General features: G+C 43.6%; 3 protein-coding genes across 3 annotated transcripts; 2 read left to right on the forward strand and 1 right to left on the reverse strand.

Annotated features, from left to right (window-relative positions):
• Positions 1-915: 915 nt before the first annotated feature.
• On the reverse strand, positions 916-2,397 carry LOC117846601 (uncharacterized). Its single transcript, XM_034727825.2, has 2 exons — positions 1,992-2,397; positions 916-1,835 (listed from the first exon to the last, which is right to left on the reverse strand). Exons 1-2 carry the CDS (start codon positions 2,155-2,157, stop codon positions 1,144-1,146), a joined length of 858 nt encoding a protein of 285 aa, XP_034583716.1. The 5' UTR covers positions 2,158-2,397; the 3' UTR covers positions 916-1,143.
• Positions 2,398-9,481: 7,084 nt separating this feature from the next.
• On the forward strand, positions 9,482-14,048 carry LOC117845635 (PI-PLC X domain-containing protein At5g67130). Its single transcript, XM_034726697.2, has 8 exons — positions 9,482-9,740; positions 10,029-10,151; positions 10,238-10,375; positions 10,462-10,560; positions 10,836-11,139; positions 12,905-13,125; positions 13,204-13,290; positions 13,556-14,048. The coding sequence occupies exons 1-8, from the start codon at positions 9,657-9,659 to the stop codon at positions 13,778-13,780; spliced, it is 1,281 nt and encodes a 426-aa protein (XP_034582588.1). The 5' UTR covers positions 9,482-9,656; the 3' UTR covers positions 13,781-14,048.
• A 2,589-nt stretch (positions 14,049-16,637) lies between these two features.
• On the forward strand, positions 16,638-19,400 carry LOC117845343 (CBS domain-containing protein CBSX1, chloroplastic). The gene is made up of 7 exons (XM_034726354.2): positions 16,638-16,888; positions 17,384-17,471; positions 17,563-17,627; positions 17,816-17,864; positions 18,233-18,291; positions 18,700-18,873; positions 18,991-19,400. Exons 1-7 carry the CDS (start codon positions 16,715-16,717, stop codon positions 19,063-19,065), a joined length of 684 nt encoding a protein of 227 aa, XP_034582245.1. The 5' UTR covers positions 16,638-16,714; the 3' UTR covers positions 19,066-19,400.
• Positions 19,401-19,648: the final 248 nt, after the last annotated feature.

The following is a 19,648-nucleotide window of genomic DNA, read 5'->3' on the forward strand; positions in this document are numbered from 1 at the left end:
TAGCACCATTTTGTCAAATCATGGACTAATTAGGCTTAATAGATTCGTCTCGTGAATTAGACTCCATCTGTGTAATTAGTTTTGTAATTAGTATATGTTTAATGCTCCTAATTAGTATCAAATATTCGATGTGATAAATGCTAAATTTTAGTAGGTGGTATCCAAACGTAATTCGTGATGTTCGTGATGTTCTCGGTCTCCTCGCCTTTCGATCGACAGACAGCTCTCTTGGAAAACGAAATTAGCTTCTGATCATACCTTTTTTTTTTGCTAAAAAACAAATCATCTTCATCTGCAAGCAGAATGGGTCTCGTAAAAGTTTCACATTTTGTGTCATCCCTCTGCACATATTTACGTGAGAAATATCCAGAATTTGCATTAAAAGCAAGCTACCTTAGCATTATTGTGAGAAATCCTGATCCACGCTGCATCTGAATCTTCAGTCTTAAAACCACGTACGGCAAGGCAGGAAAACACAACTTATGGTTGCCAGGACAGCCATGTTGCATTCCTCCAGAGTGGTTTAGCAACACTAGACAGCCTATCCAGGGGCCGTGATGATAAGCAAATATGAAATGCAGAAATAAATGGCCAAACATTACCCGAAGCCACCAATGTGTTGTTAGTGCCCAGTCATATACTCCATGAACTGAGCAACCAAAATACCAGGCATTATGTCCCACATTTTTGTGCCAAGAACGAGTAGCTGGTTCCAACAAATAAACGTAGAGTAGAACGGATTCAGAATCGACTGCAGAAAAGTTTTGATTGTAAAAGAACCATGTCAGAACCTTGACATGCTCCTCCAAAGAGGTTCAGCAACCGGCACTATTCATTGATGAATTTGCGATAGCTAACGATGCAAAACTCAAAACTGCATCCTCAGAAGTACAGAAATAAATTACTGAACATATCTGAAGCAACTAAAGCATTTCATATTCCCAGAGCGAGGAGTATATCCAGTTAACATTCTAATGAGACCATGCCAAGGTACATTTGATCGTCCTATCTGATGCAAACCGAGACATCGTAAGCAGGAAACATTCTAGTTCTCACTGACGTACGAATCCATGATCAGAGCAAGGTGAGTTCTGCAGAAGAAGGTGGCTGCCTGAAGCGATCATCATTGAGTCAGAGCTCACCTCACCAGGCATCGTCCGTCGCCACCCTGGCGTTGGCGCGCACGCGCTCGAACGCCTCGACGGGCACCGTGAGCGTCCCGGCGCGCGCGTGCCAGCGGGTGCCGTGCCGCGCTACCTTGCCCGACACGTCCTCGACGGCCTTGAGGAACTCCCTGGCCTGCGCCGGCTCTAGCACCTCCTTGACGGCGACCTCGACGGCGCGCCACCGCAGCTTGTCCGCCCGCCGGGCGGCGCGCGCCATCTTGCACATCTCCTCGGCGGCCGTCTCGGCGACGCCGTCCTTGGTCTTCTCGCACGCAAGCTTCATGGCGTAGGTGGACTGGTACTCGGCCACCTCGCCGTCCAGCGCGGCCTCGCGGGCGCTGAGGCGGCGGGCGGCGGCGGAGAGTGCGTGGCTGGTGCGGGACGGGAGGGACGGGAACAGCGCCGGCAGCAAAGCCAGGAGCATGCAGGACGGGCGGAGGTCCCCGCCGAGCCAGGAGAGTGCGGACACGGCCAGCGGCGGGTCGTCGGGGCGCGCCACCAGGCCGGGGACGTCGCGGGGGCGGACGGGCGGGCCGGCGGCCAGGCGGGAGTAGCGCGCGCGGAGGCGGGCGAGGTCGGCGGTGATGTCCATGGCGGCCGCGCTGTCGCTGTCGCTGGAGTCCGACGACAGAAGGCGACGGTGCGCCATCGGGTCTACGGCGCCGGGCGCTGGCGACCATGGGAAAGCAAGACGGCGAATCAAAGATTAATTTTATTCGACAGAAAGAAACAGCAAGAAGACGGGGAAGGATTCGAGGCCAAGAATCCATGGGGAGAATCAGGAACGCGGAGATTGAAGCCAAGAAAGAGGGGTTAGTTAGTTACAGCAGGGGACGAAGCAGGGGAGGCAGGAGAGGAAGCCCTTCTCCTTCTCCTTCTCCTTGTCCTTCTTGGCGCTCTTGCCCGCACCGCCGCTGCGGTGGTACCCGGCGTCGTAGCCGAAGTAGAAGTCGTCGGCGTCGCCGCCGCCCAGGGGGCTCAGGAACGGCATTGGCCCTGCGCGCGTAGAGAGAGAGAGAGAGAGAGGGAGAGAGAGATGGCCGAGGCAAGGGGTGGGTGGGTTTAATGAAGCCCGGCCGCGAGCCCGCGACCCTTGCCGCCGCGCCGGTGTGGGCGACGAGGCGCGGTGCGTTCCACCTTCCAAGTGGTATTCTGCACCGTCTGATCGTCGGATCCGACGGCTGAGGAATGACACTCAAGGGGAACGTGTATGACAGAGGATAGCACCATGTCCTCCCTCCCGATTTAACTGTCGCTTGGGAACCGGGATTGTGAGGGAAACATAGTTTCCGAGCGACACTTAATAGGGGACAGAGGGAGTAAAGCACATTCATAGTAAAATGCTCAAAATTGATGGGACGCAAAAACTGCAGACCAAAATTGTAAAGAATATCTCCACCAAGGTCATGTTTAGTTTCCTCCAAACTCCCAACTTTGACACTATGCAAGAAGAAGATTCTCCATCACATCAAACTTGCGGTACATGCATGGAGTACTAAATGTAGATGAAATAAAAAACTAATTGCACAGTTTTGTTGTACTTTGCGAGACGAATCTTTTAAGCCTAATTAGTCAATATTTGGACAATAATTCACAAATACAAACGAAACGCTGCAGTTGCGCATTTATGGCAAAATGCCAATTTTGCCACTCCCAAATTGGGAACTAAACAAGGCCCAAATCATGTGAATTCGTGTGTTCTAGACACGACTCAAGATGGGTTATTTATCCTCAGTCACCAATATATTTTTTCTTTCCCTCACCAATAATATTTTTTGTATTTTTTTAACTAGTGTTGCAGCAGATTAAACAGCACCATGAATAGAGTAGAAGGATGAATCCCCTTCATTTAGGCGAGGGAGGTGTGTTTGGTGATCACCAAATTTCTTTTTTTGTAATGGGATCGGATCAATAGCACCTCTTATCACCAAAATGATATTTTTTTTTTAGTATTGAGGAGAAGGATGAGTAATCTGGATTTGGGGATATAGTCTTTTAATCTCATCTTGACCACTAACATAAATCTCATCTTGGACTTTATTTGATGGGGAAATGATCTCATCATTACTTCTATTTTTCTCTTCTATTCATGCCAATTCCGGTGCTACCCCCTAGCAGTGTTAACAGGTGTGGAAAATAAGGGAAAATTAGTTTTGTAGCATTGAAAGATCGCGACTTCCGTAAAATATCACTGAAAGATATCAGCCCCCGTAAAATACCACTGAAAGGTGCATATTTTTTTCACCGAAAACTTATTTTGGATACTTTTCAGCACATAACGCGAACATGAAATGACCTTGCTACCCTTAGGTTGAGGACTAAAAGAAAATCAAGTCCCAGGCGGTCGGTCAACCACACACCCGTGACTCATCACCCTCCCCTTGCACAAGCCCGTCACCCTCCCACCAGCGGCGCCACCCCTCCCCACCACCTGCGACACTACCCATCCGTCCCTGCAAGTGGGTAAGACTAAAACCCTAGCTCGTCCTATCCCTGTTTCACCAACAACAAGAAGGATGGCAGCTTCTGTAGAAACACCAACAAGACCACCAGGCACACCAGTGGGTGGACCAATAACAAGAGGAATAGCAGAACAACTGGATATATCACCAGGAGGCATTACTAGGAGGGTCATCATAAACTAGGCTAGTGTGATCCTGAATCATTTCATTGAACTATTACTGTATGGAAAAGTCATGTATTGAACCTATTTTGAGCATGTGTTGTTTTGCATGTGTTGGACCAGAGCACTAAGTTGGCTATTGCACTAGTATGTGTTTCATTAGTCACTATGTTACGCGTTGGTCAATATTAGTCCATGTGTTGAACCAGAATAATATTTTTCATGTGTTTAGTCAATATTTAGTGCATGTGGTGACTTGTACAATGAGCTTGTGTTGAAATGCTATCAGTTGAGGTCATGTGCTTGTTTCTTATGTTTTTAGTCATCAGGTACCGGATTGGGAGCCTTTTAATTCAAGTTAATAGAGCTAATGCTGAAATCTAACAGATTGGTATTTTCAGTTTATGTCTTGGTATTTTCAGTTCATGTCTTCGCCTTTCAGTGGTGTTTTACGGGGCTGATATTTTTCAGTACTATTTTACGGAAGTCGCGATCTTTCGATACTACAGAACCAATTTTTTCAAAAGATAATATTGCCCGCATTGACACAATCACTGCAACTGTACTCCTACTTCTGCATAATACAAGCTCTTGTGATTGCGTAAAAAAACTGAAATTAGATCCCGAGAACCAAAATATTAGCAGCAGATTGGAATGGAAGAAAGACAGCAAGATAGACATAACTAACCTCATATAGCGGAAGAAAAGGAACGCCAACCAGCGTATTTACTGTTGCGTTTTTCTTCACGCGGTTGAAAAACATGCATGAGCCGACCAGTCGCGTGGGGTCTACGCAAGCGCTTCGTCCGTGTATCGCAAAGAAATCAATTCCCATATGCGGGCTGGCCTTTTGTAGGAACAAATGCGACGCCGCTCCATCATCGCCGCCTCCACTCGGCCCCCGCCCCAGCAGCTCGCGGAGGATACACTGGCAGTAAACTTAGTATCAATCCTGGTTAGTAGGATGCAAATTTTTCAAAAATCTATTCGGGATAAACCAATCGAGGGGATCTTTTATCCCAGGTCACTCAACCACGACTAAAAACTCTCTTTTATTCCGATTGATAATACCATCGGGATAAAAAGGGTCACTACCAATCGGGATAAAAAGGATCGCCACACCAGGCGCTGCAAAAAAAAAATCCCAGGGAGCCCCCCACACGCGCACATCACAAGTCACGCCAGGCGGTGTGAGGGATTCGAACCCACGACCTCCAGCCTCGCGCGTAGCTTCCTGCCATCCCACCTACACAGCACATCTGACTATATAGGGGATGCAATCCTTTTGTACTAACTCGTGGGGAACCCTTTCATCCCGGTTGAAAACACCAACCGGGATAAAAGACCTCTTTTTATCTCGGTTGGTATTACAAATCGGGATAAAAGGGTTCGAGGGATTTAGTCCTCTTTCAGCCACCCCGTGGGGATCCTTTTATCCCGGTTTGAAACACCAACCGGGATAAAAGACCCCTTTTTATCTCTATTAGTATTACAAATCGGAATAAAAGGTCCTCGACCCTTTTATCCCGGTTGGTGTTTCAAACCGGGATAAAAGGTCTCCCATGGTCTTTTTTTTTCCACTAGCCTTTGCAACCGGGATAAAAGGTCCCGGTTGGTGAGCGCCAGTGACCGAGCTTTAGTCTCGGTTGGTGAACCTTTTATCCCGAGCCAATTTTAAATCGAGATAAAGGGACGCATGGTAGGTGAGTTCTCTACTAGTCAGTTTCTTGCTAGGCGAGTGAATGATTAGCTGGAATAGTGTTCAATGCTCACCGTGCAAGGCGATCTTCATTAGATTGAACATTATTCGTCATCAGTAGTACACAAAATTGAACCCCAGATGCCGCTGGCCATCCCTGTCTTGTTCTATCAGTGTCGTCGCTCCTTTAGATCATTGCTCCTCCGTCACCCCCGATCCTCTTCATGTCCACCTTCTAAGCCATCAGCTTTGACTCAAAATGTAATCAATCCACTGCGCCAAATCTTCCCAAATCGAGCCTAACATGATCCATTGATTCCAATGAAAAAAAATAATCCCAAAATGAACAAATCAATACCATCCCATGTTTGAGACGCGAGCAGGCGCGGATGAAGAGGAGGAAGAAGAAAAGGAGGAGGAACTACATCCCCTTGGGTGCGAGATTCTGAGCACCGAAGTCGGAAGGTAGTATTATCTTTTGCCACACTAGTTAACATCCATTTGAGTTGTGGATGGAGGATTTCTCTATCTTTCGGTGTCATAAAGAGTTCTCTATTAGGTCAAGCATAATCAGTAACTAGTCACACTGCTAAGTAGAAACGAGTATATGCATGCAGTCCTAAGTGCTCGTTAGCTTTTGAAAGAAGAGAACTGCTCTAATGCTCATAAAATAGAATTGATAATACTCCCTCCGGTCTAAATTGTAGGTTGTTTTAGCTTTCTTAATTCATATAGATATTATTATGCATCTAGATATAGTGTATGTGTAGGTGCATAATAATATCTATGAACTTAGAAAAATCAACATGACATACAATTTAGAATGGAGGGAGTAATTAATAAATGCTTTAAGATATGTACTATTTTTTTTTGGAAAAGAGTACTAGAGCAGAACTCTTAGGACCCCTTTGGCAAGGCTTCGACTCCTTGAAACAGCTCCAGCTATGGCTCCAGTGACTTGTCTGGTGAAGCTGAAGTCGTTTTAGAAAATGTTTGGCAAAACGACTTCTCCTATTTTTCATAACTGAATGAAATATGTCATATGTCCAATGTACCCCTAGCTGTTTCACTTTGTTGTACAAATCATTTTGTACTTTTCTTCAATTTATATTGTAATTTCATATGAAATAGAAAATGATTAACATATATAAGTATAGATTAAAGTAATAGTTTCTCTTTTCTCTTTCTTTTTTTCTTTTTCTCTATTTTTCTTTTATTTTTCTGCCTTCTTTTTTTATCCTTTTCTCCCTTCTTTATTGCTCCTTATCTGTTCCTCCCTGGCTCATCCTTTCTTCGGGGCGGCGCTCTCTAGCTCCATCCTCATGATGCTGCTTTTGTTCTGCGCCACACCGTGTCACTCTCTCCGTCCATCCTCATGCGTGCTGGTGTGGCCCGGGCCGCACGAGACATCCGATGCTGTCAGGTGAGGCTAGGCCGCAGAGCCAGGTGCTCGTGCCCACGCCGGGCGACGCGGCCATGCTGGCGCCAGCTGGGGCAGGAACGGGGTGTGAAGCGCCTAGGCCATTCGCCGGTGATCCTCTGGCCGGCTGCATACCGCCACGCTTCCGGTATGATAGGGGGACGAGGGGATGGAGAGGTACAGTGGCATTGCTACTGTAATAGCTGCGAAACTGGAGGAGCAATTTTGTACTCGTGCTTGAGGAGATGGGGAGGAGCTGAGTGGAGCTGCTATTTTAGGCTCCGTCCGCTCAATTCATTTGTGCGAATGGCTCCTTCAGTGCTCCACCCCTGAAGCCATTTTAGATTTGGCCGTTTGGTATGGCTCCTCCTGAAGCCGGTGTGGAGCTGTTAAAAGAGTGTAGGTACCCTTGGAAGTACGTGATATTAGATTCTACGCCCATGAGTTGTATTCATCTACTTAGTAACATGAACAATATCAGATCAAGGCACGATATCGCATACTATTAGCATTTGGCATGATTTGCGGAGAAAAAATTGTTAAAGTTTATTCAAAACTATAGAAAAGAAATAGTATACAGATAGACAAAATCAAGTGAGCACTCATTTTGTGAGTTTTTGAAATGGCGAAGTTTATGGATAAAATGTCCCTACTTTTAGACCATGCCGGTGTCTCAATTTTTGTCAAACAACTATACATGGCCTATTCCAATCAGAGCAAATTTCTTAGTTCTTCCTGAAAATATTGTAATTTTTCTGCAAAATCATATAGACTGTTTTAAACATACTTCAACCGTTCTATTCCCTATATTTGGAGTCAAACTTCTTAGAGCAACTCCATGAGATTGATTTTCCCCTTTATCTCCCTACGGGGGAATCCCATTTCACAATTTTGGATTTTGAAGATGAATGCTACAACAGATTCCCTTTCCTGTTCTATCCACGCGCCCACATGTCAGTGAGTAAGGGAGTGTTTGGTTCTTTAGGACCTCCTAAAATTCCTGTCACATCGAATGTTTGGATACTAATTAGGAGTGTTAAATATAGATTAATTATAAAACCAATTGCACAGATGGAGACTAATTTGTGAGGCGAATCTATTAAGCCTAATTAGTCCATGATTTGACAATATGGTGCAGTAAACATGTGCTAATGATGGATTAATTAGGCTTAATAGATTCGTCTCGTGAATTAGCCTCCATCTATATAATTAGTTTTATAATTAGCTCATGTTTAATCCTCCTAATTAACATCGAATATTCGAGGTGCCATGAATTTTAGTCCGAACTAAAGAACTAAGACCCCCCCTAAATCATCTTCTTCCTTCTCTCCCTCGCTTCTCCTCCCGTGGCTGGGGCAACGAAGGTCGCTTGGCTGCTCGCGCGTGTGGGAGGGGCCACAGCACGCTTGACCTGCTCGCCCGTGCCGTGGGAGAAGCCACGGCGGCGCCTGGCTCGCTCGCCCGTGGGCAGGGTGGCAGCGCTCAGGCTGTTTGCCTAGTAGGGGGCAACGCTCAGCCCTGCCGTGGCACCGTGCGTTGGAGTGGGTGGCGCGCGAGGAGGGGGGCAAAGGACGGTGGCAAGGGTCGGGACGCCACACACGGGCGTGGCTTGCAATGGCAGCATGTGACTGGACGGTGCAGAGGGAGGGGTGGTGCGGATCGTGTGGCTAGGAGACCAGGGATCATGCGATTGTGAAAGAATTGATGGAAAGGGAGAAGGGTGATTTCTCCTTTAGAAAGGGGAGAGGGAGGAAGATAAACATAATCGAGAAAAAAATAAAGAGGAATGGAGAATGGAAAGAGAACCTAGATGAGGTTTTTTACCCTCTCAGTCTATTTTATGGCTGAAAAGTGGACAAAGTAAATGGAGAAGGGGATCTTTTGAGGTTGCTCTTAGATAGGACACCGTTTTTATCTTGCACGTCAACTTGACACTAAAAGAAATGAAAACATGGTTCAAGTCGATCATAACAACTAAAACATCTTTGTTTCCACTTTGGATTGTGAATGCTAATTTCAAAAGCTAAAGCAAAACAACCATCTTACTTTTTAAAGTGCTTGTGGGAGTGCAAAGCCTCCTCTACATCTAACTTTAGGTTGCATCCAACCAACAACAACATATTAATGGTTTGTTTAGTATCGCTCCAATCTATGTTTCTTAGTTCCAATCTATATTTCTACGACGAAGCAGATCTGTCATGAAGCTAAAGCTGCTACGCGAGCAAGGGAATGAAAGGGTTTTGTGTGTGATTGCTGATGGTACCCTTATGGTGTTTACACCCACTCTATGACACCATTTGGTCAAAATTTTATACCACAAAAATATTTACAGATGCTTATGTAAAAATTTACGGATGCTTACGTAAAGATTTACGTGTGTACATAAAACACGACAATGGCACGCGGAAGTTCGTATACAAAGATAGTATCTTTCTGGAAAAATTCGTCCCCTAAAAAGAAAAGCCGCCCATGGACACGCTACTTGGTCTGCCATCATCTGTGTGATCACAAACTCTGACGGGCAGCAGCAGCAACGATGAGAAAGCGTGTTGACGGTTCTGACCCCCAAAGCCAAACATTACCTCTGCGAGCTCGTCTTTGCTTTGCTTTGCTTTCCTGCTCACCACCAAACCACAGGTACTATAATCAACAGCCGTCAGCAGATCACTCGCTCTCACACTGATCACTCCTGTCCTCTGAAAAAGGCGGAGAGGGTAGGGGAGTGAGGTGGTTTGGTGGCCGCAGCTGATGGCGCCGCCGCTGCTCCCCTCCTCCGTGCTCCTCTTGCTCCACATCGCGCTGCTGCTGCTCGTCGTCCCCTGCTCCGCCCAGGTACCGCCCTCTCTCCCTCCCTCGTAACTAGCCCGCCTGCGGTCTGATTCTTGCTGCGGTCTCAGTTTCTTGGGTGTGCCTATCCGTGGGTGGCTCGTGTAAAAATTCTTGCCCGGTTCGATCTGATCCTTACGACTCAGTTCTTGTTAGACGTTTTTTGGTTCTTGCTATAATTGGAGCGCGATTAGTTATTCGGGGTGCCTTTTTTTTGCTAAACTTGCGACCAGAATTCACTTCACCGCTGGGCATCAGTGAATGAACGATTCGTGCGGTTCTTGTTCCGATCAGGTTGGGGATTCGTGCTCCTCCGCGCGCGACTGCGGCACGGGCCTGTACTGCGGCAACTGCCCCGCCTCCGGCAGGACCAAGCCCTCCTGCATCAGGGACCTCGCGATCCAGCCCACCTCCATTGTAACCCACCGCACCCCCCTGTTCCGCCTCTTCCTCTGTAGCTTCTCTTCGTCCTGATACAAATGGGGATTTCGCTTCTTGTCCAGGTGAAGGGGCTGCCCTTCAACAGGTACTCATGGCTCGTCACCCACAATTCCTTCTCCATCCTCGGGGAGCCGTCGCGCACCGGGGTGGAGAGGGTCACGTTCTACAATCAGGAGGACTCCGTCACCAACCAATTGAGGGTATGTTCTGGATCTTTACGAGCAGATTAAGTATGTCTGGGAAGAGAGTGTAACCGATTAAGCAATTGATGTGGAGGTGCTTGCAGAATGGCGTCAGGGGACTAATGCTTGATATGTATGACTTCAACAATGATGTATGGCTTTGCCACTCCCTGCAAGGGCAATGCTACAACTTCACTGCTTTCGTAAGTTTATTCCTTGTAGATACTTACTGGTTCATCGCCCATCTCATAATTCTGTAACTCCATGTTCGGACTCAGGACTAGTGTTTGTTTATTGTTTTCATTATTAATCTTGATTTCCCCCAATTTTGGATGAGAACACCTCCTGGAAGAATTCAATTGGTCTGAATAAATGTAGGAAATGATAGTTTATTTCTTTGTCCCTAAATTTATCTGCAACTCTGAAAGATGTTACACGGGCTCCAAAACTAAAATGTTCAACTTAAATTTGATGTTAGGTACCAGCAGTTGAGACACTAAAAGAGGTGGAAGCATTTCTCTCTGAGAATCCCTCGGAGATTGTAACAATATTTATCGAGGATTATGTTCGTTCACCGATGGGACTGAGCAAGGTCTTTACTGCTGCTGACTTGATGAAGTATTGGTACCCCATCTCGGAAATGCCAACTAATGGTAAGGACTGGCCAAGCGTCACAGATATGGTTGCAAAGAACCACAGGTTGCTGGTGTTTACTTCTGATTCTTCAAAGGAGGCTAGTGAAGGAATAGCTTACCAATGGAGCTATTTGATAGAGAATGAGTGTAAGTATGACTATCTGTGCTCTACTAAGATATAGTTACACATGGCTTCCTGTATATTGTTAGATAGTGATGACCAAATAGAAAGCACTTCAGTTACAATATGTACTACCATATCTTCCTAGTTCAGAATTGAGACTAGTTTACTACAAAGATGAGTATGACCAATTTGGAACCAAAACTAGTGAGTGTTGAGTGACTTCATTGTTTCCCTCCGGGTTTTGATGTTCATAAATAACCAGCAGTTACTTTAGAATTGGAAGAAAAACTGCTTTGAATGTTAGATTTGTTTCAACATAACCAACATATTGTTTTTAGTACTGACATGTACTTAGGTTTCTCAGTTTCTACTAATTTTGAATAATTTTAATTTGTTTCTTAGGATGATACGATCTGAAAATGTACATGACATAAGACTGTACACGTGAATGTTGCCATTGTGAATTGATACCTAATATACCTAAAGTATGCCTTGGAACAATTGTGTTACCCCTAATATTGAACTTGAAATTTTTATTATTGTTTTGTGCATAATGATTAGTCAAAATGTAAAAAATATCTGAAGTTCACACAGTGCTGTACTTGTTCACTTCGATTCGAATACTATGGCAGCTCAAATATATTATGTATTTAAACTGTAAAAATCTCTTGCTGATTGCAACCAAATCATGCGATCTTTTGTGTCAATGTTACTATGATGCAGTGCAATATCCTGTGCTGAATTTGTGTTAACGATATATGCTGCCATTTTGCTAGTATAGGAAGTATTTTCCTATACTAGCAAAATGGCAGCATATATGGTTTACACAAATGCATATATCGTTAACACAAATGCATTGGATCTGCTATAGCTTCGCAAATGCATTTTTTATAAAGTTTTATGTAATCTGTAGATTCATGCTTGAATATTGATGTACACTAAATTATAATCTTTTTGGAATGTCGTCTTTCCTACTAGTACACATAGCAAAGCTGAGTCGGAGTGGAATCATCTGCAAAAGTGCAATTGGCAGATTTCCTTCCTCCTATTGTTTTGGTGGCTACGTATCCATATGGTTTTAGAGTTTAAGAAACCTATTAGTTATACTGATTTCAAGGGAAAATGGGTTGACTACTTTCAAAATGCAAGTTTCGGATGTTCCTATCATTTATTTCAGAACATGGTATCTAGTCTAAAATGTGTAGCAATCTCATCAATATGTTATGCTCCTTCTTAAACAAGACATAACCAATAACAGTGAACAAGATTAATTGTTGTATAGTCGTACAAATGAGATTGCTTGAAGCTTCTGAATAATCGTATCTGCAGTCTAAATTCTAAGAATCACTAAAGTAAATGCACAGCTTCCTGTCTTGTTCTGTTAACATTGGTCAAGATTTTTCGGACTGGTAACCATGTTATGCACACTAGCAATACACATATCTTATGGCTAAATAAGAAAAGAAATTAACTAGAAAATGTCCTTGCACAATCTTAATTGCACATACTTCACCCGATGCAATCTGGTTAAAAATAGACACAAATTTGTTTTGATCTCAGGAACGCGATTGTGGCTTTATTTACCGCAACACAAGATTTGAGGTTAGAAATTGTATTCCTAACCAAGAGGCTAGATTATGCCTTAGACTGACCTGGTGACCATCTATGAATTTGCCATCTGAAAAATGAAATATTAATAGCCCTGGTAACTATTACTCAACTATAAGGTATCTGCAATAGACTTCTCTTCTGCCAAAATTCTCATTTCATTTCTTGTGGTCATGGCAGCTGGAGATCCAGGGATTGTGCCTGGTTCTTGTCCAAACAGAAAGGAATCACAGCCACTGAACTCAAGATCTGCATCTCTATTTCTGCAAAATTACTTCCCCACGATGCCTGTACAGAATGAAGCATGTAAAGAGAATTCTGGGCTACCACAAATGGCCCAAGCTTGCTATGCTGCAGCTGGAAATAGAATCCCCAACTTCATAGCTGTGAATTTCTACATGGTAATATTTGATTCCCACAGTTACAAACGAGATATGTCTTCTTGTGGAATAAAAAGTTTCTTACTGTACTCTCTGCAGCGAAGTGATGGTGGTGGTGTTTTTGATGTTCAAGACAGAATCAATGGCATCACATTATGTGGTTGCAACACCATTGCTGCTTGCCAGGTAATTATAAAGTTGCAGTTGTAATGCTGACCACTTTCTGCACTAGGGTTAGTTTGTTCTCCATGATCATTAGCACCGGCCTGACATTTCTGGGAGGACGGAGGACCATAAAGCATTCTCTTTTGGAGCATACGAGTTTTGTCATATCCCTTTTTTTTTTTCAGAATACGCAGGAGAGCTGCGTATCTTTTCATTAAGAAGAGAATATACCTTTTTTTTCAGACTGGTGTTTTTCATCAATGTCCTCACCAATGAATATCTGCAGGCTGGGGCACCAATGGGCGCATGCAAGGACACTGGGGCACCTAATCGGACTCCGTCATCATCATCGTCATCCTCCTCCTCTGTAGATGGAAACATCTATTCGGGAACTATAGAATTCAAGACCCATCCGACTGCTGATGCCAGCACTACATCCATGCGGAGTAGTTTTGTTCTTCTGCTAAGCCTGGTGTTGACTGTAAAGCTGGTTGCATCTTTCATGCATTAGTTTCTTTTTCAAACTTTTCCACGGTTTTTTTATAGAAGAAATTGATATCAGTGTTTGAAGTGAGCTTGTCTCTCTATTCAGATGACAGTTAGCACCTTACTAGCTTTATAGTCTAGAGTTGAGAGGGGGGGAGTAGATGACGTTTGGATCAATGTTAATAGAAGAATGAGTAGCAATCTTACTCTGTTCACCCAAAAATATTACAAACAAACCGATGGGTCATGTTCCTGCTGCTAGTGTCATATGCAGATGTGTGTTATGTTGCCAAGTTGCATGGAGTACTACGAAGAAAATATCTAGAATTTTACCAAACTTGTGTGGTTGTGTTTTTTTTTTCGTTTTCCAGATCATTGAGATAATACTTCATCTATCAGTGCCATACATTACATCACATACGTTAGGATCATACGACAGATGGTTGTCTCAGAGCAACTCCAAGAGGCGGCTAATCTTACCCCAATACCTTTTTTAGGAAAAAAGAGAGAAAAAATAAACTCCAACAATCCACCTAAACCTTCCCTAATTTTTTGGCGACGCTAAAAAATAGCCTGCCACCGCGTATATTTTAGCGTTAGCGTTTCTCCCCCAATCCTGATTCCCGCACGCCCGCGCGTCCCTTCCGATGGGCCCAATACGATGACGTGGCCTGTGTTTGAAGTATTGGGGGCTATTTATTAGCGATCTGCTGTGGACTGATATGTTTTTGGGGAAATTTTTTTTGAAAGAACTCCCAATACATAGTTTTGGGGAAGAATTTTTTAGGATACTCTTGGAGTTGCTCTCAGATGGTTAATGTTTCTCCATAAACCATTTTAATTGGTGCATTCAACCGCTCTAATGATATTTTTTTCTTCACGTACAAATTGAGTCTTAAATTTTCTGGTGTAACGACGAAATATCATAATTATGTAAAAATATATTAGAAACTTTCATGATCAGTTTAAAGATTATGGTCATTTGGTAACACATTAACCCTAGAAATAGAAGATCGCATGCGAAAAAATGATGAAAACACTTTTAAAGATTTATTTCTAGAATTCTTGGTTTTTTCCCCCTTGAGTCCGTTTTGTGATATTTGTTTCTATTATATGAAACATAGTAGAGATAGAGATGTTTTTTCTAGTAAAGATGGAGATGTTAATATACACACAGGCATGCCCACTTCTATGAATACGTACTCACACACCCTATCCCGATTGGAGAAAAATGTTTTTTGAATGAAATTATTAAAAGAACAATTAGCTAAAAATACAAGCAATTTATCTAATGGTCACGTTACACCACAACAGATATAACCAACAAAGGTACCCTATCTTCATCTGGTATCTAAATGGGTGTCAAATCAACCTTCAATGATGGTGTTTCTTTCATTTTAAGACATAGTTTTTCCCTTGATAAAATTACTACCTCCGTTCCAATATGAACAGAGAGTATTTATTTTGCCATTAAGATTTCATTAATTCTTTCATTCTTTCAGCGATGCCTGCATCGACAAGGTGTGTGTGGACCCACTTGGTAAATGGACGTTAAATATGGGAGAAAAGCAAAGTTTGCAGCGACAACGAATAAGAACTATCAACTCTTTCCTCCATTTCAAATTGTATGTCATTTTGACTAGATGCACGTCTACAATTTGGAACGGATGAAGTATATATCTCTGTTTTTTTAACCTGAGATCTTTTTTGGCCAGTGTTACCCTTAGAATTTAGAAATGTGGAGTGGCCTGTCCATGCTAAAACCTTCCCTTCCTGAAATGCAAGTCTGAACTCTGAATACAAAGAACTGCGAAGTTTTTTTTTAAAAGGCAAGAACTGCGAAGTTCGGGACGGGATTGAACCTGAAGCAACAACCGTGGTCGTCGTTCCTTGCGTTTTTTTTTTCGAAAGATGTCGTTCCTTGCGTTAATAATATTTAAAAAAAACATCCACGGCCGTGTGGATTGTGGTGCCTGCTTTTTCCTCCCTGGGGGAAAATCTCTAGCTGCATGCGTCCATGCAGGGTTCTCGTCGGATAGTGGAAATCAGCACATGGAGCCGCGTCGGGTGACCGCGAGCGAGACTGCAAGGAGGGAAGAGAAACACGACTCGGCCGGCCGACGTCCGCCGACGCGAACGGAGCTACAGCGACGTCGGAAGCTGCCCTTCGCCGGCCACCGCTGAACCGTCGTCATCTAGCTAAATGTGGAAATGCTTTGTTCTCGTATTATGTTTTGTGAGATGGTGGAAGCTCAAGCATTTCCACATTTTCAAAAAGAAAACTTGCAATGATCTGGTTTTAGGGTCTTCCAAAAACTAGTCAACCATTAGTGTATCCATAGCTATTGTGCCCAATTTTGAGAACCGGTGACAACCGCGAGATCGAGTTTGGTACGTACGAAGATGATGTGAATTGGAAGATTGTGATAGCGTAGACCTTCACTATATCTCGCCATATTGGTTGTTGGTTTTGGGTTGGCAAAATAGAGATTGTGTGCAAAATACTGAGCATAGATTTTTGGGGGCAGTTTTTCCTCTTCATGCATAAAATTCAATTTTATATAATACTCCTTTGTATACCTGACATTGTTTACTTTGACCAACCTTTTTTACTTATCTTCATGTAGCAACACTAAAATGGCGGGAATAATCTGTCAGCATTAAAATGGATTACCATTTCAGAGATGTTGGTTCTAGAGCGAGGGCGAGCACGTGCACAAGTCGAGTGTCGATCACGCAAACGGTGGCCGCGGCGCGGACGGCCGAGAACGGTCCGGTCCCTATCCGTTCGCCGTCGTCGTCGGCACGCATGCTTTTGCATTTGCTTCCCCACCAGCTAGCTACTCTACCTATAATATCCTCCCAGTCAATCACCAGGCTGCAGCCATTAGCCGTCCAGCCCCACCCCCGCTCGGATCGACCACCCAGTCGTTCCCTCGGCGCACCAGGCGGCGCCGCCATGGACGCCACGCTGCTGCTCTCCGCCAACGCCGCCCTCGCCGCCCGGCGCCGCCCTTCTACGCCCGCGGGACGCCCGGGGCGGGTTGTGCCGGGGCGGGGCCCGGCGTCCTGCAGGCCCGTCCGCGCGCGCGCCGCAGCAGCGGCCGCGCCAGCCGCGGGAGGCGTCGACGGGGTGAGGACGGCTTTTTTTACTTTTCTCTAAATTTTCCTTGGTTATAAGAGGAATTGATGCTATTTTGGTATCTACCCTTGTTTAGAATAGTACTCCTTCCGTCTTTAAAGTTGAATTGGTGCTGGATTATATACTCATGCTTGAAACCAACCCCTTTTTCCGGCCGAAATTCTCCCAAGAATGAATTGGAGGCTTTTCTTCTTCAGAATCAGAACAGGGAAAAAGAAGTGAACAGTAACTCTTTCTGAAATAACCTCCTTGTAACAGCACTGTTGTAAAAAGGGAGGGGAAAAAAGCAATTTTCCTTTAGATTAGTAGGACGATGTCAAAGTCATTCTTGTTCAATTCACATTCCTGTCGTTCAGATGCCTCTTTCAGCAAGCGCACAAATACTAGTGTTCATCTGTTGACGAAATTGTTCTCCTTGGAATTGAATATATGTATGGGTTTTAACATCACTTCTGTACTGATAATATCTGCACCCTCCTTGTTCAGCAAAGCAATGGAGTTTACACGGTTGGTGACTTCATGACGACAAGGGAAAATCTCTACGTTGTCAAACCTACAACTTCAGTTGACGAAGGTACCCCTCTCCTCCTTCCTAGTGTGATGCCTGGGCTCGATTGCTTTGTAATTTCCCAAGTTGCTCACTTCTGCTGTTTCTTTTTGCGCAGCCCTTGAGATGTTGGTGCAGCACAGGATCTCTGGCTTCCCTGTGATTGACGACAACTGGAAGCTGGTTAGTTTTATCCTTAAATCTTTTCCCCAACTGTCTTATAGAGTTATAGTATTCTTCTACTCTGTTGTTATTGGACCGCATGAACTTAGTTCACTTTCCTCTGTTAACCTGAATTACACCAATTAGCTTGGCTATTATTGCAGTGCTATCTCTGATGTCAATTATATTCCCAATATCTGCACCTGCAGGTTGGGGTCGTATCAGATTATGATCTGTTAGCATTGGACTCAATGCCAGGTATTCATGATTTCCAGGAAATTTTAATCTTTTGCTTGCAAAGAATTCATATTACACCATTTGTTTGGAACTGCACACATACCAAGTCATTCATGCTACTAGTCAGTTGTGATGCAACAAAAGGAGCTACCTTCTGCATGTTGTCTGTAGTATATTTCATACAACACTTTGATCATATCCTTTCCATTACTTTCTATTGTGTCCTGCAATTCATCTTTACAGTCATATATTGTTCTACATGGTGTCTGGCGCTATTCTTCTTTTTTGGGAAACAGTTAGTGGTAGTATTCACTATTCTTCTTTTTTGGGAAACAGTTAGTGGTAGTATTCATTATCTCTTCATTTATTATATTTATCTCATGATTCAGGAAATGGACTGGCTGACACAAATACAAACATGTTCCCTGAGGTGGATAGTACTTGGAAGGTATCTCATGATTGAATTACTCATGTTGGCTAGTGTACTACTTTTAAAAAATAGTATCTTTACATATCAGCTTTATTTTTTCTGACCTTTTTATCTCCCACCTATTGAGATGAAATGCTCTGCTTTATGTGGAGGCAGTTTTTCTTTATGGGGGGAATTTTCTGTGTTGACAAAACAGCTCCTCCATAGAATAAAATGTTCGCACCACATGAGACTTTGAACCACACTTTTGTACATCAAGAATCCTCAATCAGTCTAGCTTAAACAAAATAAGGATAACATTCTGCACTGTTTGTACTATTAGAATATCTGATTATTTCTCTCATTTGTTTTCACTACTTCTATGAATAAATTTGTGGTCATCTCTTCAGGATATACTTTTTTTAACTCATAATTACTGCTCTACAGACATTCCGTGAGATACAGAGACTATTAAACAAAACTAATGGCAAAGTCATTGGTGATGTAATGACTTCTTCACCTCTTGCGGTGCGTGAAAATACTAATCTTGATGCTGCCATAAGGTTGCTACTTGAAACCAAATACCGAAGATTACCTGTAGTTGACAGCACAGGGAAACTAGTGAGTGGATCCATCCTTCCTTGCAGTTCCTGTTTGTCTGCTTTAGCTCAATACCATTAACAAAATATTTTGAACATTCTTTTTTGCGTAAACATAATGAAATTTCCGTTCCTGAAGGTTGGGATGATAACAAGGGGAAACGTCGTCGGAGCTGCTCTCAAAATAAAGAAGAAATCTGAAGAAGGCGCTTGAATCGCACAGTGCCTTGGCATTCAATTCATTGAGACATTGATTGGTGAACTTCATTACATATACACTGAGTGCAGCTCCAAGTTCTACCTGGACACCAGCAGATGGATATGGTGTTGTATGCAGATTAATATAAGTTGCAAAGGGCTCTGATATAGTTTCATATAAGGACTACTATAATTCATTTGAGGTAATCATACTTGGTTCCCTCTCAATATTAGGTGGTGCTAGCGTAGTGGTGTATAGGTTAATTTATATAGTGAAATTTAGAGCTTGTGATATGATGGGAATCTTTGGATTGAGGTAACAGTATTAAAAACTGTGTTATGATTCCAGCATGTCCTTGAGAACTATGTTTCATCCGCAGCAGACCAGCTTAAAACAAACACTCTGGTTCACGGTGCTTATTGTTTTACAGTTGGGCATAAGAAGATAGATGAAATGATCACCTTACTCTGGATGTTCTTTAAAGTGTGCACGTGTTAGAGAGTTGTTGATTTATGATGCATTTAAGGAAGGGTACGTGTAAGACTAGAAAAAGCACGTCAAACCTGCCAGAAGTTGTAGAACAACAAACAAGTATTTT

Source organism: Setaria viridis, chromosome 2, assembly GCF_005286985.2.
Source record: "Setaria viridis chromosome 2, Setaria_viridis_v4.0, whole genome shotgun sequence".
Taxonomy (NCBI): domain Eukaryota; kingdom Viridiplantae; phylum Streptophyta; class Magnoliopsida; order Poales; family Poaceae; genus Setaria; species Setaria viridis.